The sequence below is a fragment of the Spodoptera frugiperda genome, chromosome 12, assembly GCF_023101765.2.
Source record: "Spodoptera frugiperda isolate SF20-4 chromosome 12, AGI-APGP_CSIRO_Sfru_2.0, whole genome shotgun sequence".
Classification (NCBI taxonomy): domain Eukaryota; kingdom Metazoa; phylum Arthropoda; class Insecta; order Lepidoptera; family Noctuidae; genus Spodoptera; species Spodoptera frugiperda.
The window spans coordinates 8,635,180-8,654,456 of NC_064223.1; the positions used below are offsets into that span (position 1 = coordinate 8,635,180).

Genomic DNA, 19,277 nt, shown 5'->3' on the forward strand with positions numbered 1-19,277 from the left:
AGGTTAAAATATAAATTATGTGATATTTTCTATTTTGCATAATATTTGCAGAGTTGAATTTTCAAAACTAGATACAATTTTTAAAATTACTAATATTTAATAATTTTGGGAAATTAGCTTCCCTAGCATAGTTGATTGCAGGGGTACCAACATTTTGGATGGAGAAGCCATGTTGATATTTTCTTTCTTTTTTCGTCATGTACCGACTCACATGTATTTGAGAACGAGAAACGAACACGAAAGAAACCACGAGAAATATGGTGGTTGGAAGAGGATTTTAGATGGTGTTCTTTTGTTCTTGCAGTATTGTGGTGGATTTTTAACAAATGTTTGAGTGTGCTATTTGAAATCTTTGTTAAAACTCAGGATTAGACCTTGGAAAATGTCTTCAATGCATTTTGTGGTTCATCCTTTGCCTGGCACTGAGGATCAATTGATAGACAGGTAAACATATTTTATCATTTTACTTGACTCCATTTCGTTCATGTTGTGAAATCCGACATTCCATGATCGTACGACTAAATCAAGTCGCCGTATGATGATATAGCATCAAGGGCCACGTTTCCCGTATCATTTTACGTTCACGGGAGAATTTCCATTGTATGACATTTCTTTGTCGATTTTGGATGAAGCTGATAGTAATCCATACTGTGTAATGTTAATTTGGATCAGATGGCGTAATCTTGTTTGGTTTAAAACGACGATGCTATATTTGCAAACCTGCTTTTCGCGTTTACAACGCCGATACCGGAGTAGTAATTCTCATCTGTGACATAATAAAATCGCTCAATACCTATTTCATGTGTATGCTTGTCTCGTTACCCTCCCAATAACAATATTTCCTTCAGATCATATTGTTGAAAATTATTCTATGTGACCCAAAAAGATGTTAAATTTAACTGAATGTAATAAATAAATACATTAACATCATCAGCAGTATATCCATATTATGTCATGAAGGTTTTTAAGTATATAAGGCGAAACAGTTATCTTTATTTTTAATACAGTAATATCAGGTATTCATAGGCATAGTCATGACAAGAAATGTTATCATCACTATTAGTGGTTGTAATTGTAATTAATTAAATGGCCTATTTTTACATTATCAAAGTTACTTGTTATTCTTCTCAAATCACTAATTTGACTGTGCTATTAGTCATTATTCACAATGAACATCTTAATTTCCATTTGTGGTGAAATTACTTGTTTGCAAATGAAAATGATGAATAATAACTGCTGGCAGAATTTGGATAGTCTTTTCCAAGGTATATTCTATAGCTGTAGTGTCATCAGAATCAATTCAGTACCAACTAAGTTTATATTTTTTGTAAAATGATGACCACAGTTGGCAAGTAGCTGGTACTGTATTGTGATTATCAATTACAAAATTTAGTTGATAAGCCTTTCACAAAAATAAGATTCTTAAGATTTCTGAGTTAATTCTGAGCAATACCATTTAAATAAATACCAAAATATGGATTAATATGGTCTTAGTTATTACAATTCATAAACCAAGAATTATTTTCTATTAATTTTAATGTTTTGATGTGCCTACCCCTACTTCTTAGTTACTTACTTAGTTTTACTTAATTTATCAATTACACCTAGTTCCTGAAAGGGTGATCATCTCTAATTAGTTACTAAATGTCTTGACAAGTGTCAAATGAGTTGCTTGCAGTAATCACTGCTGACTACTAACTGCCTTGTTTATTGAATGGTGTGTACGAGCCTATATCACTTTCTGGTTTCTAAATGTCAAGGGTAGCTTTCCCATATAATATTGGCAGCAGTGGCTGGGCAACCGACTGCGTAGCGGGTTCAATTCCCACACCAATCAACTCTTTGTATGATCCTCAAATTGTTGTTTCGGGTCTGAGTGTCATGTGTATTTGAACTTGTATGTTTGTAAATGCACCCACAACACTAGAGAAGATTCAGTAGGGAAATTAAAAAAAAAAGAAAGAAAAGGTATAAGTTATTTGATTTGAACATCATAGCAACTGAAACCTTCCTTTTTATTATATAAACTTCACACTACTAGTACTAACTAAAAAAATATGTATATTGGAAAATATGGCTTGAAATGATTCAAGGATTTCTCAGGAATACTAAGAGGCGACTTTTTAAGGTGTTCAAGGGAATCAGTCTTACCATCCGCCATGGATAAGATATAGGTAACATCAACTATCTTGAGATGTTTATAAAGTGGAAGAAAGGGAAATGATTTGTAGAGTGTATATAGTTCTCATATCCAGTTTTAATAGGAATTCTCAGACTATAGCATGAAAATTAATGAATTTACTGTATTAATTATAATATGAGGTTGTTATGACCACAGGCTAAAGGAAGTTGCTGACCGTTGGAATAGATATGGGACAGGCGCTGGTTCCTCGGCGCTTAGTTCACTGCGAGGAGTGCGTGCTGTGGCCGCTGGTCCAGCTCACATTGCTTGTTTGCTCGAAGATGGTACCATCTGCCGTGCTGCCTTCTCAATCATTCCCGATAGATTGGACTTGAGTAAAACTGACGCTAGTAAGAATGGCGGCAATGGTGGCGGGGGGAGTGGCGGTGGAGGCACTAGCGGCGGCAAGCAAGGTGGTAGCGGAGGGGGCTGCGGCTCGCGACAACAGCCTCGCACTAGAGCTCGGATTATGAGGAACTCTATTCGCGCGACGCCTAGCTCACAAGGTACCTAGAAAATATTCTTTAAAATACACATCTCCTTAATTCAAAACTAAGCTACAACTACTACTGTTACCAATGATGCCAATGCCCAATAATGATTAAATCAGTGTTATTGTTTGTTAAATCGATTTATTTTGCTCAGGATCAACAAGTCGAGCGACAGGCGTCATTATCGGTGCATCTGGTTCTGGACGAGTAGTATCAGTTCCAGCGCCCTTTGTGCCGGAAGATCTGGTCACACAGGCTCAAGTGGTCCTGCAGGGAAAGAGCAGGAGTCTTATTATACGAGAGTTGCAGGTACTTTTTATGGAATATTCTGCTAGTTAATCTATTTCTTGTGTCTGTTAGCAATGTAATAATTCGGCAATGTAAAATAATGTAGCGAACCAACTTGGACGTGAACCTCGCGGTAAACAACTTGCTGTCACGTGACGATGAAGAGGGCGAGGAACCGGAGGGTGGCGAAGGTGGTGACGGCTACGTGCCTGAGGATCTGATATCTCTGCTGGATGGAGGGTTTCATGCGGCGCAGCAGGACCACTCCGTCATCATAGATGCTGACACCATGTTTTCTGAGGACATCTTCGGGTACGCGGCTATCAGAAGGTATACCTGTCAGCTATGCTCCTCTGCCTCACCACACACTCCTGCCTGTAGTAAATATAGTCCTCAACCCAATCTCTGGCACGCTATCAAGCTTACGCAGTTTCCATTTATGTTGTGATTGGGAGTTTACTTGATGTTTAGAAGTACATAGACTTATTTTAGCAACAGTGCATGTTTTTTTGTTTGTCTCCTTGCACTGGTCACATTCCCAAATGTTTTTTGTACTTTATGTTTTTGTATGGTAGTAGTAGTGGTAGAATCACAGATGTAAAGACATGGTCTTGGTTAGCTTATTTTTGCGAAAAATAAGCAAGAGCCAAATGTAATCGAAATAAAATTCTTAAATGGATAGTCAAATGATTGAGAAGAGAGAATTAAGAGTAATTGAATAAAAACGACCATTCTTTATATCTGTGAAGACTGCACACGTCATGATTGTGCTAAAACATAGTTGTATAAAAGTCGCAGTGGGGGCGGCGGTAGCAGCAGTGGCGGGCGTGGCGGCGCCAGTCGCGAGAGTAGCAGCTCCACCCAGGAGCGGCCGTCCGAGTTCAGTCGCTGGCGGGAGCGACAGTACTTCGGCCCGCGCAGGTGGCTCGAATCCGCACTGCGCGACACCTCCTGGGACAAGGATGGAGGTAATAATGATGGAGGTAAATATATGTATTCATCTTGTAGTTTACATTACAAAATTTAATTGCAATTCTATTTAATTATTTTCTTTAACAATATTACTATTTATTGTAGCAGAGAGTAAGAAAAAAGATTCTTCAATTGCTGCTTCACCACTTTGGGTTTCGGAAGAGCTGGAGTACTGGGACAGCAATATTCGTTTTACTCATATTGCGGCCACCTTTAGTGAGCTAATCGCGATCTCCACGCAAGGCCAACTGCACCAATGGCGTTGGGCTGATGCTCACCCTTACCAACGTAATGATGTAAGTACCAAGTCTAAATATACAAGTATACAGGGTGTTTGGTGCATTTTGTGCGAAATTGAGATGGTCGACTGAAGGGGTTTTTAGTTTTCGACTTTTTGTTTTACTAAAAATATGCTAATTTTACATTCATTTAAAAAAAGTAAAGTTGTAGACTCTGATATTTTTTTTTTGTATTTTGGTGATGGTTATCTGCTATGGATTATTTTTGTTCGTTGACATGCAGTGTACTTACATATCTTTTATATTTTCGTGCAACAGGCGTCAGGAGCGAGTGCCTATCATCCTCGTGCGACCTGGCTGGGTATGACCCCCGGGGAGCGAATAGTCAACATCAGTGCCGCCGGCATCCGCATATCTGTGCTCACAGATACCGGCAGGATTGCGACCTTCCTAGATGAATCTATTGGTAATTATTTGTGCTATACATACCTACTAGTAGGTATTTTGATATTTTTATTCAAATTGTATTAATAATTGTTGTAACATTTGTAGCTCACGCTCCAGGAGCGTCGCGTCTAGAACATCCTCTACAGACGTTCATGGAGTTTGGATCTGACAAGGCAATCTCTCTGCATGTATGCTCTCTGTACACCGTTGCGAGGTTGGACTCTGGTGCACTTTATTGGTGGTAAGTTCTGGATTTTGCTCACTTATTATGTTTACATTTCAAAAAGTGAAGGATTTTTGTTATTAATCTGTAACAATAATATTATGTTTACTTTAAAGTTTTATTTTGTAATTAGGGGAGTTCTTCCATTGGGTCAACGAGCCCGTCTCTGGGAGAAACATCGCGCTCGGTCTCGCAAACAGCAGCGCGGACATTCGTCCACAGCGCCACAAGACTTGCAGGCCGGACAGAGCGTTACCATGAAGAATGCTCCTATGTACCAACCCGGTGCCGTCGGTAAGAACTATAGAATCTAAAATTATTCTGACTATAGAGCAAAGAGTTTTATTTGTTTTCGGTTTTTGTTGATTAACTGCAATATAATGTAAAGATACTGCATTTTTCTTATTTGTTTTCTGACACTGATTTATGTTGTGTAACAGGATTTAATATGTCAACGGGGGTTCCGAAAGTAGGCGTGCTACAGAATGCTGCTTGGAACCTTTCTGATATGTGTCGGTTTAAATTGTTGCCACCTCCACAACCCGACCGATCAGTTTCAGATAAAGATAAACGTGATTTACAGGTAAATTATATCTTCACTACATCACATTGTTAAATAAAAAATCATATTTTTTTATTACAATACTGAACTTTCTTTCATGTTATGTTTTACTGTAAAAAATTAAAACATTTGTATCCTTCTTTTCCTTATATAGAATCAGTCGCCGCTAACAGTATCGTCTGTGAAAGCTTCATCATCTAGTGGCAACAGCAAGGATGGTGCCAAGGATAGCAACAAGGATATGGCTGACCGCCTTGATATGCCCCCACCGCCCAGTCCGGCTTCTTCAACCTGCAGTGACACAAGCACATCTCACAGTCAGTACAAATTGTAAAACTCACTTGAAAAGCAACATATAGCAGTGTTCTTTTTTTATTAACTGTAAATGTGCTCTTGTTTTCAGAACGTGCCAAGCGTGTAACCGTACGCGGTGAAGAAGGTTCGTCGAACGATGGTTCCAAGCAGCGCGATGAGGAAGAATGGCCATTAAAGGAAGTGGTATTCCTTGAAGACGTCAAAAGTGTGCCACTAGGGAGAGTGCTCAAAGTGGACGGTGCGTACGCTGCTGTACGGTTTCCTACTATCGGCAAGGACGGGAAAGAGGTTGCGCCATCTACACCTGACGATCTATCGACACTACTGCAAGATTGTCGACTCGTACGGAAGGATGACTTAGTAGCTGTCAAGTGGGGTGTCGGTGGAGCCGCTGGACCACGCGGACCTGATTGTCTGCAACGGTCGCCCAGGAAAATAGCATTGCCAGCTGATGTGCAAGTGATTACTATTGCTGTAAGTATAATAAAAATGTAATCAAATTCTTTAGATTTACTATTATATAGCTAACATTTAACTGTCAACATGATTACTTTAGGTGGATAGTCGCGGTGTGCACGCCGTCGTACGCAGACCCGGCGGAGCACTAGCGTACGCCGTGTATGCAGTGGGAACTACACGCGCACTCACAGATAGCGTCTTCCCTACGGACAACAATGCATTGCTCGGATATTCTAACGGACAAGCTATACAGTTAACTACAGCTGCAGAGGTGCGTATAACTTTTTGATTACAAACAATACTGACTTATTTGTATAGTACGACCGACCCGTAACAGTGAGAATGAACAGAATGGTTAATTGAGAAGATGCGGTTTTGGCGCTGGAAACTTTACTCAGCTCGTGTACGGTTGCAGGGCAGCGAGCCGGTGGTGATGATGGTGGACGGGAACGGCGCGCTGTACCCGGTGTCGCGCGACTGCGTGGGCATGGTCCGCGAGCCGCCGGCGCTGAACCTGCCGGTGGCGCGCGCGCTGGCGGCGCACGCGCTGCCGCTGCACCCGCACGCCGCCGCCGCCGCCGCGCAGCACCCGCACCACACCGCGCTCAAGTCGCAGGTACTGCCGGCGTTTCGCTCGCTCTCTACTTATCCACATTTTCAAACAAACATTTCTGCATTATAAATTATTAAAACTGTTAATCATTCACAGCATGGAAATTTCTCAATAATTATTGTGATTAAAATAATGTATATTTTTTTACATGTGCAGGTTGCTCTCATTATTTTGGTGCCGGAGCCCCAGCTGATGATGCCGCGTGTTTTACGTTGCGATCTTGATGGCGTTCGTCAAGTGCTGCACCAATTGGAATCTGACACAAGCAGTGAGTTATTTACTATGTTATTAGCTCTTCCTGTCTGTTTTCACTGTGTGTTCTTAATAATAATATAAAACCTTCGTTCACAGAACAACAAATATTGTCTATCTTACAAGAACGCTGTGATGGCAACAGGAATATAATACACGCATGCGTTCATATGTGTGCACCTACTTCCAATAAGGAACCTGATATTGGTAAGTCCCACTTTATCTATACAGTTACAATACATTTTCTATACAGTGTAGGTGTAATAATTAAGACTATTTACAATTAGTGGAAAACGCTTCGATGCCTAATATAGCGGGCGGCACGAGTGCTGGAGGTGCCAACGCTGAGGAGTCTGTGCCCGCCATCTCGTGGCCACCTGAGACATTTGAGGCATCCGGAGATGAAGACAGCCTGATGGGACTTACTAACAATGGGTAAGTAGTCAACAACCTGTATTTAGGTTCAAGTAGAAAACTATTTATAAGCTCTTTGAACATTTTACATGTAAACTACAAGTATTTATGGGATACTTGAACTTTTTTAAAGAGTACTAAATACTATGTTTATTAAATAATTATAGTTACTTTTCTAGCATGTTAATTGACTGATTAGAATAATCTGTGTATTCTTAATTATGTCGATTTTGTATGTGTTTTCTGTATTTGTTTCTTATCATCACCTTTTTTCCGAGAGAGTTAAATCCTGGTCAACCTATTGCAATTAATATATGCATGAAATATATGAATGCTAATAAAATCTCATAAGTCTACGGATTTTGTAACTTATGTTGTTATAGCTAGTTAGTAATAGTTATCTTAGATGGAAGACCAAGAACATTCTCAAGAGTGAATGTGATGATATGTGAAACATTTACAGTAAAATGTCTGGCGGTGGTAACAGTGGCGGCGGCGCAGTGAGCGCGGACCCGGCTGAACGACGCGGCAACGCGCTTGCGGCTCTACGAGCACTCTGCGAAAGCCCGATACTGCAGCCATTCCTCATGCAACTACTCACTGCCAAGTAAGTTGTATGATGCATTATTTTACTAAAAACATGTCTTATTTTATAATGATGATAAATAATTAACCTTAACCATAACAGGGATGGAATGGGCCAAACACCATTGATGGCTGCAGTGGCTGAGCGCGCTTATCGTGCGGCGCTAGTAATACTGGACGCTATCCGTGCATGTCCCGATGCAGACGAGGCTCAACGTTCCGCTGCTATCTTCCCGCCTAATGCGAGTCCTGACCATTCTCCACTATTGGTACTATGCTGCAATGACACTTGTAGTTTCACTTGGACGGGTCAGGAGCACATCAATCAGGTTCGTATTAATTTATAGTTAATCTTCCTTTACTGGTCAGATAATGTCTTGAAAGCCAACTAGCATCTTTGCATATTCTAACATTGTCATGAATAGCCTGTTGTAAAGTGCAACTGCAAACAATATAACAAGTAGCACATGACACTGAAAAATGATCAATACAGAGTGCTGTGTATGTTATTTGTTTATTTCTTAAATAAAGATTACCAATAAATTGTCAAATTTTCGATAAGATTTGCTATAATCTACTTATTTTTACAGGATATATTTGAGTGCAAGACTTGCGGCTTGACTGGATCTTTGTGTTGCTGCACTGAATGTGCAAAGGTAAAAAAGCAGTTCTTATTTCCATTTTACTTACAGTTATTTCAGTTCAGTACAGTTAAATTTTACCATTGAGCTATAAATGATGAAGATAGATATTAATTTTATCATTTGTGTTATATAGGTATGTCACAAAGGTCATGACTGTAAGTTGAAGCGTACATCTCCCACGGCCTACTGTGATTGCTGGGAGAAGTGCCGCTGCAAGGCCCTTGTCGGCGGTAACTGGACTGCGCGCTGTGACCTACTCGCGCGACTCGCTAGGGATACGTCTCTCGCTACTCATTTTAATTCTAGGTACGTTTTTATACACTTATGGATCCATCCTTCATAATCCTAAAAGTAATAAGATTCGACTGCATGTACTGAAGATTTTACATAATTTGTGACATTTTGTTTACAGGGGCGAATCTATCCTGTTGTTCCTAGTTCAGACAGTAGGTCGACAAGCGGTAGAACAACGTCAGTTCCGCGCCGGCGGCGGACGAGGCCGCGGGCCGCGTAAGCAGCCTGGCTCCGACGCTGAAGTTGATGCTCCTGATCATGACCTGGAACCGCCCAAGTTTGCTAGAAGAGCGCTGCTGCATTTATTGGGTACGCATATATTTTTTTTACGTAAATGTGTTAAGTATTGCCTATAAGCATTTTTTTTATTAATTTATATGAATTGTTCAGGTGACTGGCCTGCTGTGGAAGCAGCTGTTATGTGTGGATCTAGTGGTGCTTCTGGAGAGTCAGAAAGTCGACCCAGTAGCCCAGCGCCTTCACAGTCTGGCACCACATTGCTGGACAAGTTTACTCACGCGCTCATCGTCAAGTGTACTAATGAGGTCAGTGTATGCATCCACGTTTTGTTTGTTTTGTTAATTAATAAATATGAGTGAAGTAAATTTTCAATGATTGGCGATTATTTGTTACAGATGTTGGATACGCTCTTGCACACACTCATTCGTGAGCAGCAAAACGACACAGTCCCAGGGCGCGCTGAACGAGCTCGCGAAGTGGCGCGCCGATTTGTCCGATCTGTCGCCAGGATTTTCGTTATATTTAGCGTTGAAATGGCTCCAGGCGCAGCCAAGAAGAAAGGGTATGTATATGTGCAATATAACAATATAATAAAATAAAAAACTTTCCAAGTTTCTCTTAGTATCTTAATTAACATAATGTAATTGTTTTGTGTAGACCTTTATCGATCACATCGTCGCTTGTGCGGTGTCGCCGTGTGTTTGCGGCACTCGTAGCCCTCGCTGTAGAAGAACTAGTAGAAGCAGCCGACGCGCTGCTGGCCCCGGTCCGATTGGGTGTCGTACGCCCCACGGCTCCGTTCCCCTTGGCAACTACCTATGTGGACCTCGTGAATGGCAGTGAAGACTTATTCGGTGTGGAACCACTTTCTACGGGTCATTCTAGACTTGCACACGCGCGAAGGTATGTATCCTATATTTTCAACTTTCAGATAATATGATAAAAGCAACTGTATAAATAAAATTACTATTGCAATAAAACGTAATTGTATCTAAATACTTCGTGTGTTAGAGAGTCGACGGCGGGCGGCGGTCGCGGCAATGCGGCAGGCGGCACGTCGCTGGGCAGTTCGACGCTAGTGCCGGACCGGTCCTCCACCCCGGTGGCCACCGAGTACGCCGACGACGTGGCGGCGGAGGCGCTGGGAGCGGACGACGATGCCTCCGAGACCGACGAGCCCGGCGCCTCGGCTCCGCAGCACGCCGCGCACTCCGCGCAACCACAGGACAACCAGCATCACGACGATGCCATGCCCGACAGGTACACACCCCACCTTTACTCTCTAACTTGTTAAATAAATATGCTTCGTCATTTTAATATTATATCATTCAATAAATAGGGGACAAGAACAACACGTTGTAGTAGAGAACGGCACCGAGCGTGCTGAAGGCGGAGAGAGCGAAAGTGAGTTGGACTTGTTGGCTGAAGTAGAGACTGAGAGCGACTCTGATGACCAAGACAACGCAGAGTCCGCACAGCGCAGCGTGCAGACCGGGGCCACGCAGGGCTCCGATGCAGGTAGGCACAGTTGTTACTAGAGTTAGAACAATGTTACTAGTTAAATCTAGTGCAAGTACAACACTTGTTTGCAAACTTAAACAAACCTGACGACGTCACGGGCCGCCATTTCATACGTAATTCTCATATTTAATTATTTGCATTACATAAAATTTTCTTAACTATGAAGTTGATCATCCCGATTCGAGTTAAGGTTCTAGTTTAATCTAAAAAAGGCATGACAGGTCCTACTTTAGAAACTAACAAAAGTTTATTAGATGATAAACTAGGACCTTTTAAAATTATACAACCATAGTTTTTGTTATATTAAACCGGATATTTTATGTATACAAAAAACTTAGTCTCTATCTAGACTGCATGAAACTGCGAGTTTATTTCATTGAAATACCATTATTTGAAGCTGAATTGTTGGTTCTCATAGTAAATGCAAGTGTGCAAAAACTGGTTGTATGAATCGGGATTAATAGACCATGTAATGGACGACCTCGTGCGTCGCTACAGGTATGGCGTCGTTGCTTCTATATCCAGAGGATGAAAGTGGAGATTCCACCCAACCGGAAGACGAGGACTCCGAGGCCGGGGAGACTGACGAGCAGGACGGTGAGGCCGAGCCGCCCATACACGACGGAGAGACTCTCGAGAGGCGAACCGCGCCTCCTGCCAGGCCCAACCTGGCTCCACATTCCATGCAATGGGCTATACGGTAAATATTTATGCTACTATTTATTAACATTGTTGCCATTTTTGTTTAGATAATAAGAAATGTGTATTACAATTTGTTTGAACCTGCGCATGTAAAGCAGATCTCGCGAGACGGCTCGTGGCACGGGCGGTAGTACGGGCGGCGTGAGACTGACGGGCAGCTCGTCGCTGGTGTTCATAGACCCCGCCTCGCTGCGCCGCTCCGCTGCGGCTGCGGCAGGGGCGCACGACCCGCATTCTACGTCCACCACAGCTTCTTGCTTGGCTAGAGCTTTTGGTATGTCTTTTTTATTTTACAAAACATATCTCAACATTAAATAATACTCGTGAGGTGTTTATTTGTTTTCATTTAAGTCTTCATTGTGTATTTTAATGTCAACATTGATCTGTTTCAGGCATTGTTATACGACAAATCGCGGATTTGCTTTGGGAATATGAGCGGGTAACACTTCCTTTACCCCGTATGGTACCATTGGCGTACCGCGAGGCGCTGCGGCTGCAATGCTACCTTGAACGGCAGCTCAAACCTACTTGGCACTGGCTTGTGACCGTCATGGATGCCACTGAAGCTCAATTACGGTTAGCATCATTTAGGTTTTTGAAAGAAGTTAAAAATAAACTTACGATAAATAATTTGATAAAATAATGTTTATCTACCTATTTCTTGATTTTTGTTATTTTATTGATTTGTATTACGTAATCATTATTGTCAACAGTTTTGGTGCATCATTGACATCTAACAATGCGAGTACTTCGACGGGTGACAGTGGACGCTCAGCTGCTCCTGCGGCTCGTCGCACTACGTCACTGACATCCCCGGCTACGCGTATCATTGGGTTCTCTGAAGGACCCAGGGCAAGGGACCGCGAACCAGGTAATATAAGCGGGTGTTGTAATATAAGGAGATTATATTTGTGTTTTTGGCTTGTTTCATTGAGAAGTTTAATCAAAACATTGATCGTATAATGTGGTAGTAGGCGTGGAGGCGGGCAGCGCGCGGCGCGAGTTCCTGGCGTACTGCCTGTCGCTGCTGCGCGCGCACAGCGCCGAGCACGCGGAGCAGCTGCCCGTGCTGGACGTGGCGGCGCTGAAGCACGTGGCCTACGTGCTGGACGCGCTCGTCTACTACATGCGCGCCGCGCAGCCGCAGCCGCACCACCACCACCATCTCTGGACTCCGGTAACCGCACGTTACATTACTAATGCTGAATACGATACGATTTTATTGGCTGCCTAATAAAAATGGCCTGTCTAGCGGTCCTTTCTTCGATTATTATACTAACATTTTTTTATTCCTTTCAGGATGAAAATGAAAACGAAGAAGGTGATGAAGAGATGGTGGTAGGAGGTGGCGCAGCCGCGGAATCAGACAGTGAGGGTGAGAGCGCTCGCGGTCGGACGCACGCGTTCTTCCAGCGCTCCGACTCTACGCTGTGTCTGGGCTGTCCACCGCCGGACCCATTCAACAGTCAGTACTCTTTACATTTACTTCAATATGCTGCTATCCTCAAGAATTCATGACTATTTATTACTGTCTCTATCTAAATATAGGTTTTTATGATATTTAACACATAAATTAAATATTTTGATGGTTTTAGTCAAGTACTTATTATGGTCATATACTACTCATAGTCTCTAATTGAACATTTAAAAAATTTAATGTATAAATCTGCAATTATAATTACAACATACCTTATATTTATTGAAGATTAGTTTTACTCTGTTTGTAACAGTCTCACTGGGTTTTTGTGAGGATTTGTAGACTTGTAATATGTTTTTGTAAAACAGTGACAATGCAAGACGCATTACCGTTAGCGGATCAGCCGCAACTACTTCAACCGAACGCTCGTCGCGAAGAATTGTTCGGAATGCCACGCCAGCCCGTTACCGTTCCGGCCTCCGGTGATGCACCGCCCGGTGTAAACAACCCGCTAGAAGGTAACATTGCACGTAAATATTATTTTTTATGTATTTACTAGTTTAAGTGCGTAGTCATTTAAGAAGTTATAGTTTTTAGAAGCAGTAACATTGCCAACAATCAATTCAAATTAATAAAGTTCAGAACTCATCAAAATAGACAATTTGTTACAGAGACATTTTCAGAATGTTGATTTAATTTGTATGCGTTTACTTCAACAGTGGTTCCGCGCCGGCTCGGCCTTTCGACCCGCGGCACAGATCGCGGATGGTCCCCACCCGCCAGACCCGCTTCAGCGCCGCCCACCCACACCCACACTCTCACTAGAGACGAACCACAGGTTTGTTCATAATACTGTCATATTTATATATGTATTGTACTGCGTAGTATTACTATTTGTATCGAAGTTTCTCAACTTATTATAAAAATAATAAATCTTGTTTTATTTTAGGATCTATCTTGCGCAAAAGACGTCCCCACGAAGATGGACATTGATACTGACGGTGAATACTTATCTGATTCTGATTCTAACGAAGCCCGACAGATACCAAGAAAGAAGCATCACAGGTATGTGTGATTTAACATTTAGGGACACATTATTTCAAAATGAGTATGTTCTAAGTCTTATTTATGTTTCAGACATCCCCATACGGTAAATCTGTCGGCTGGAACCAGTTCTATGCACGATTCTATGGCGCAGCCATCTGAGTTCCATACCCTGGTTGACACGGCATGCTCCATTATGGAGGCGCCGCATCAACAGAATATTTCTGCATCCCCATCCCCGGGTACGTTATTCTGAATATAATATAAGTATTTAGTCAAAGATGTTCCATCCATCTCATAAAAGCAAGTTCTATTCACAAATATTTCAGTGTAACAAAAGCATGTCCCAATTTCTTGTTTTAGGTCCGAGTGGCTCAAACACTGTGGTAGCAGAGTCACGCGCTTCATCTTCTCGCAGTCCCGGCAAGAGTGTTATTGTACGTGCTGTAAGTCACTCCACTTATTTGGGGGACTTTTTCTTATCAAAATTTTACCCTAAACTTCAATTGGACTTACTTTTTATTAAATTACAAAACTAAAAATAAATGATGGTTCATTAGCCACATGTTGGGATCGTGTGGAAACTGTTTCCAAACTGAAACAGGCACATAAAATGTTCTCAGATCATATTGAACATCATATTTATTCATGTTAATGATAATGATATTGACAGTTTAATATTTTATTTTCTCTTAGGGTGAGCTCTTAAGTGCTGCAGATCCTCTCGAGTCTCAAGAAATTTCAGCGCATGTGACTGTAGAAACCACAGGGTTGCCACCACCGCCGCTCCTACCCACCCTCAACACACCAACACAGCCGTAAGTCTTGAATATTACATTTTTTTATAAAATGTATGAAATTCACAATAGATGTTAGATTTTTCTTGGGTATATTATTATCCAATGATATTGTGTGAGTGTACGTAAAACATATTCTATTGTTTTCAGGCGCGCATGTCCTTCTTTAGGCGCCTCTGTGTCCCACGACCTATTGCTGGGTAGATGGCGTTTATCGTTGGATCTTTTTGGTCGTGTCTTCACTGAAGATGTTGGCTTAGAGCCTGGATCTGTGGTCGCAGAGTTGGGTGGGTTCCCTCTAAAAGAGGTCAAGTTCCGTAGAGATATGGAGAAACTTAGGAACTCGCAACAGAGAGATTTGACGTTACATAAAGTGAGTATTCTTCATATCATATACTGTGAGCCATATTTTCTATTGTATAAAAAATATTAAGCTAGCTATTTAACTTTGTGTATGTATAGTAAGACGACACTTTTTACGCTTCAGATGGAACGCGACCGTGCCAAGTTGCTACAGCAAACCTTTGCAGAGTTGAATAGCGCGTTTGCTGGACAGAACAGAAGGGCGCACAGCGCACAGCCGCCGCTAGCCGTCAACCGCGTCAAAGTGACCTTCCGAGATGAGCCAGGAGAAGGTAGCGGCGTAGCACGCTCCTTCTACACTAGCGTCGCTGAGGTAAAATAACTGTACAATTCAGTCATAGCTCAAATATTATGCTTACCCACTAAAAGGTAGCACACGCTATACATAGTGTGATAATCTTTAAGTATTGATACAAATGGTCTTATTTCTGTGTGTAGGCATTGCTAGCTAATGAAAAATTGCCACCACTGGAGCCAGCTACTGGAACCAGCACAACAAGTAGCAGTACAAACGGTACATCAAATTCTGCTAACGCGAACGCCAGTGGAGCAAGCAGTAACAGTGGAGCCCGGTAAATAATACATTTAATAATAATAAGTTCACAAATATTTAATTATTGTTGTTGTTATGGGATTTAAATGTAATACTTGTCACAGGAGCGGTGCGGGTCGCGCACGTTCAAAAGACACAGCGCGGCGAACCCCGGGCCGACCTGCGCCACGCCCGCCTGCCTCTCGCGAGCCGCGCAGGGTGCTCAGTGTGGACGCGAGACCTTATTCTCCACAGGTAACAAAACATACTGATACTGTATTCCAATAAAAGAAATACCCATAGTACTTGAGTATGCTAACATATTGAATGTTTTATGTACAGGCCGCGCCAGGGACAGAGGGTGCCGGTTACAGTGGCGATAGACCCGGTGGCCACAACGAACATCTCACGCTCCATCAGGCCCAACTAGGAGAAAGACTTTATCCTAGGGTAAAATAGAATAAAATTATGTTATATATTACTTTCGATTGAATGATCTTTCGAAAGTTTATGTACTTATATTTGAATATTTATTTTAGGTTCACTCGCTGCACCCTACATTTGCGGGAAAGATAACCGGCATGCTTCTAGAATTGACTCCGGCACAGTTACTCGTGCTGCTGGCCAGTGAAGACGCATTACGACAGAAAGTGCGTGAAGCAATGGATCTCATAGTAATGCATCCTTCTGAAGCCATACTGGGTAGGTTTCGCTCAAATCGTTTTTGTTATTGTTAACCTAACCAAGGCCTTCGATTATTATCAGTTTTTATGTTTTCTTCCAGACCTAGACGTTTTCTCGTTATCGGAGCGCGGCGGCGGCGCGGCAGGAGGCGCGGGCGGCGCGGCGGGCACGTCGGCCGCGGCCCCCGCCCCGCCCGACGACGCCGCTCCGCTCTTCTACTCGCCCGGCAAGCGCGGCTACTACTCACCGAGACAAGGTCGCGCTACCCCCGAACGGATTAATGCTTTTAGGAATGTCGGCAGGTAAAAATAAACAGTTATTATTTTTATATTAAATATTATGTAAGTGTGAGTATATTTGGGGAGCAATGTAAAATTTAACGATTTTAACATTTCTTATTTGTTTTCAGAATAATCGGGTTATGCCTACTTCAGAACGAACTATGTCCAATGTTCCTAAATAGGCACGTCCTTAAATATATTTTGGGCAGACCAGTGCGATTCCACGACTTGGCTTTCTTCGACCCTGTCGTCTACGAAAGTCTTCGACAGCTAGTTGTAGACGCTGAAACTGGAGACTCCCATTCATTGTTTGCTGCTCTTGATCTCAACTTTAGGTAAGTACATATCAGATTTTGTTTTTCGTTTAATAATAATAATATTTTTGATAGTGTCATTAATTTCCCGTTATTTTATTATCCATAGTTTGGAAATGTGCGAAGAGGAAGGTGGCGGATGCGTGGAGTTAATACCAGGCGGACGCGACATCGAAGTAACGGCTCTCAACGTGTATGACTACGTACGCAAATATGCTCAACATCGAATGCTGCTCTCACAGGAGAAAGCACTTGAGGTATTAATATTCACTTAACAATAAACTAATGATAAATGTCTGTAAATTGATCAAGTACTAATAATGAAATGAATTCTATGTTTAGGCTATGCGAGTTGGTGTGCTCGATGTGCTACCAGAGTCGGCGCTCGAAGGATTGACTGCTGAAGACTTGCGCCTGCTACTGAATGGCGTGGGAGACATCAACGTTGCTGCGCTGGTGTCTTACACTAGCTTCAACGATGAGAGCGGCGAGCCTTCGGAACGTCTAGCACGCTTCAAGCGCTGGTTGTGGGCGATCGTAGATAAGATGACGCATTTGGAACGACAAGACTTAGTAAGTTAATTTTATTTTTTAAATAATCTAACAATAGTCACTATTCTTGTTTTGCAGATCATTTTATTTTATAATTAAATTTATATAAACACATCACGTCTCTTTTTGCAGGTGTACTTCTGGACCGGGTCCCCCGCACTGCCTGCCTCGGAGGAAGGCTTCCAGCCGATGCCCTCAGTGACCATCCGGCCTGCAGACGACGCGCACCTGCCCACCGCCAACACGTGTATCTCGCGGCTGTACATCCCGCTGTACTCCTCGCGACACGTGCTCAAGCATAAATTACTGCTTGCCATCAAAACCAAGAACTTTGGCTTTGTCTAGACACTCGCCACTATTTGTTATATATATTCTTAAGTTTAAGCCCAGTCATGTAAGACTGCCGCTATATTCTGTCACTATGTAAAGGTTTAGAGAAATTACGTGTCTTTATAGAGTATCTTTGTAGAGCTTACTTTATTTAAAACAATGCTAGTATTAACATACTGGTGTATATTTATTTGATCTTTTTTACTTGACGAATCTATTAATTCTATATGACTGGGTGTATTTGACTGAATAGTAATATTCAATATGCAGTAATTTTTGTTAGAAAAAGGCCCAAGGACGGTCCGCACAAGTACATAGTAATTGTTAAACTTTTAAGCTCATAGACCATAAGTATTTAACTGTTATTTAAAACAACCTAAAGAAATCGCAATTCTGTATACATGCCAATATTAGTTGATTTAAATCATAGATCAACCTTTTTTACTGATTTTCTAAATTTCTTTTATTTATCTTTTTTCTGGACTTATTTTGATAAAGGCCTAACTTAATTGCATTTGATTGCTCTTCTCAATTATAATTGATTGTACTTTATCGCTCGATGGCAAGTAAAGGCAGCGTCAGAAAATATTCATGAATATTTCTATTGTTTATATAGCTTTGTTATATAGTAAAAATTATATAAGATAATACAGTATGATGGGTATACTGCTATAATACTTTGGGTAAGCTTGGGTAGAGAGGCGTCGGATCCGAGCAATGGTGGTATTGTGATATCAGAGGAAGTATTTTGCGCCTCATTCTCTAAATTTAAGATTATACTTAGATTTCCTTTGATTAGTTGTATTAATACAGTTCATAATAAACAATCTCAAAACGCTTATATTGTTGTTATTATTTAAAAAATTACCTACATTTTTTCATAAAACCCCATGTTACTTGGTCCTATCTCCAGGATAAATGTACAAAAAAGGGTTTAGCTTGGCTTCTATTTGTCATAGGGTGATGTTATAAAGCCTTCCGCGATAAATGGACTAACAACCAGTAGTTCAAACACGTCAGCTTTATAATATTAGTATAGTTTTTTTGGGAATCAATATAGAAAGCAAAAAAAGCCCGATTACAAACATTCACGCACCCCTTACGTGGACGTTTTATTTTGTATTATAACTCTACTATTAGAGAGATACTCTAGTATTTTAAGTAATTCTGGTGGTTAGGCGTATTCATCTGAATTATAGAAAATAGGGCTCTCGTTTCTATTGATGGCCCATAGAAAAAAGGTGTGTTTCTCAAGTATGAATGAATGAATGAGCAATGCACTTGCATAACTCTTGATCGGCTATAGAATTATAGAAAATAGGGCTCTCGTTTCTATTGATGGCCCATAGAAAAATAATTGATGATATGCATAATGCATTACAACATAATATTACATAGGTAGTTCAAAATTGAAAATTATTTTATGGGACATTTAATAACTAAATACTTGAATACACATAAATAGTTATAAAACTATGGATGAAAGAAAAATGATCTCGAATAAATGATTTATTATTATT

At 41.4% G+C, this 19,277-nt stretch overlaps 1 protein-coding gene across 15 annotated transcripts; it reads left to right on the forward strand.

Moving 5' to 3' along the window:
- The first annotated feature begins 165 nt into the window (after positions 1-165).
- On the forward strand, positions 166-18,598 carry LOC118262707 (E3 ubiquitin-protein ligase UBR5). 15 transcript variants are annotated; one of them, XM_035574253.2, is made up of 50 exons: positions 166-444; positions 2,339-2,688; positions 2,828-2,982; positions 3,068-3,291; positions 3,754-3,944; positions 4,039-4,229; positions 4,491-4,638; positions 4,725-4,860; positions 4,976-5,136; positions 5,283-5,425; positions 5,559-5,721; positions 5,808-6,193; positions 6,276-6,449; positions 6,594-6,794; positions 6,948-7,059; positions 7,143-7,250; positions 7,331-7,478; positions 7,921-8,064; positions 8,146-8,371; positions 8,633-8,698; positions 8,820-8,992; positions 9,099-9,289; positions 9,371-9,525; positions 9,616-9,782; positions 9,878-10,123; positions 10,232-10,480; positions 10,560-10,738; positions 11,240-11,441; positions 11,539-11,717; positions 11,836-12,019; positions 12,157-12,314; positions 12,415-12,620; positions 12,743-12,908; positions 13,229-13,390; positions 13,580-13,698; positions 13,810-13,925; positions 13,998-14,146; positions 14,268-14,350; positions 14,601-14,722; positions 14,852-15,074; positions 15,189-15,377; positions 15,503-15,636; positions 15,722-15,851; positions 15,939-16,046; positions 16,136-16,298; positions 16,381-16,582; positions 16,690-16,896; positions 16,985-17,132; positions 17,218-17,448; positions 17,560-18,598. In XM_035574253.2, exons 1-50 carry the CDS (start codon positions 383-385, stop codon positions 17,770-17,772), a joined length of 8,643 nt encoding a protein of 2,880 aa, XP_035430146.1. In that variant the 5' UTR covers positions 166-382; the 3' UTR covers positions 17,773-18,598. The 15 variants fall into 15 exon arrangements, with proteins under 15 accessions (XP_035430146.1, XP_035430148.1, XP_035430158.1 ...); XM_035574255.2 differs by having other exon boundaries at positions 11,542-11,717; XM_035574265.2 differs by having other exon boundaries at positions 11,267-11,441.
- Positions 18,599-19,277: the final 679 nt, after the last annotated feature.

Coding starts and splice junctions, on each gene's coding strand:
- LOC118262707 (XM_035574253.2), top strand. CDS start 383: ATGTCTTCAATGCATTTTGTGGTTCATCCTTTGCCTGGCACTGAGGAT. Junction 10,739..11,239: donor CACGCAGGGCTCCGATGCAG/GTAGGCACAGTT, acceptor GCGTCGCTACAG/GTATGGCGTCGTTGCTTCTA. Junction 16,299..16,380: donor TCCTTCTGAAGCCATACTGG/GTAGGTTTCGCT, acceptor GTTTTCTTCCAG/ACCTAGACGTTTTCTCGTTA.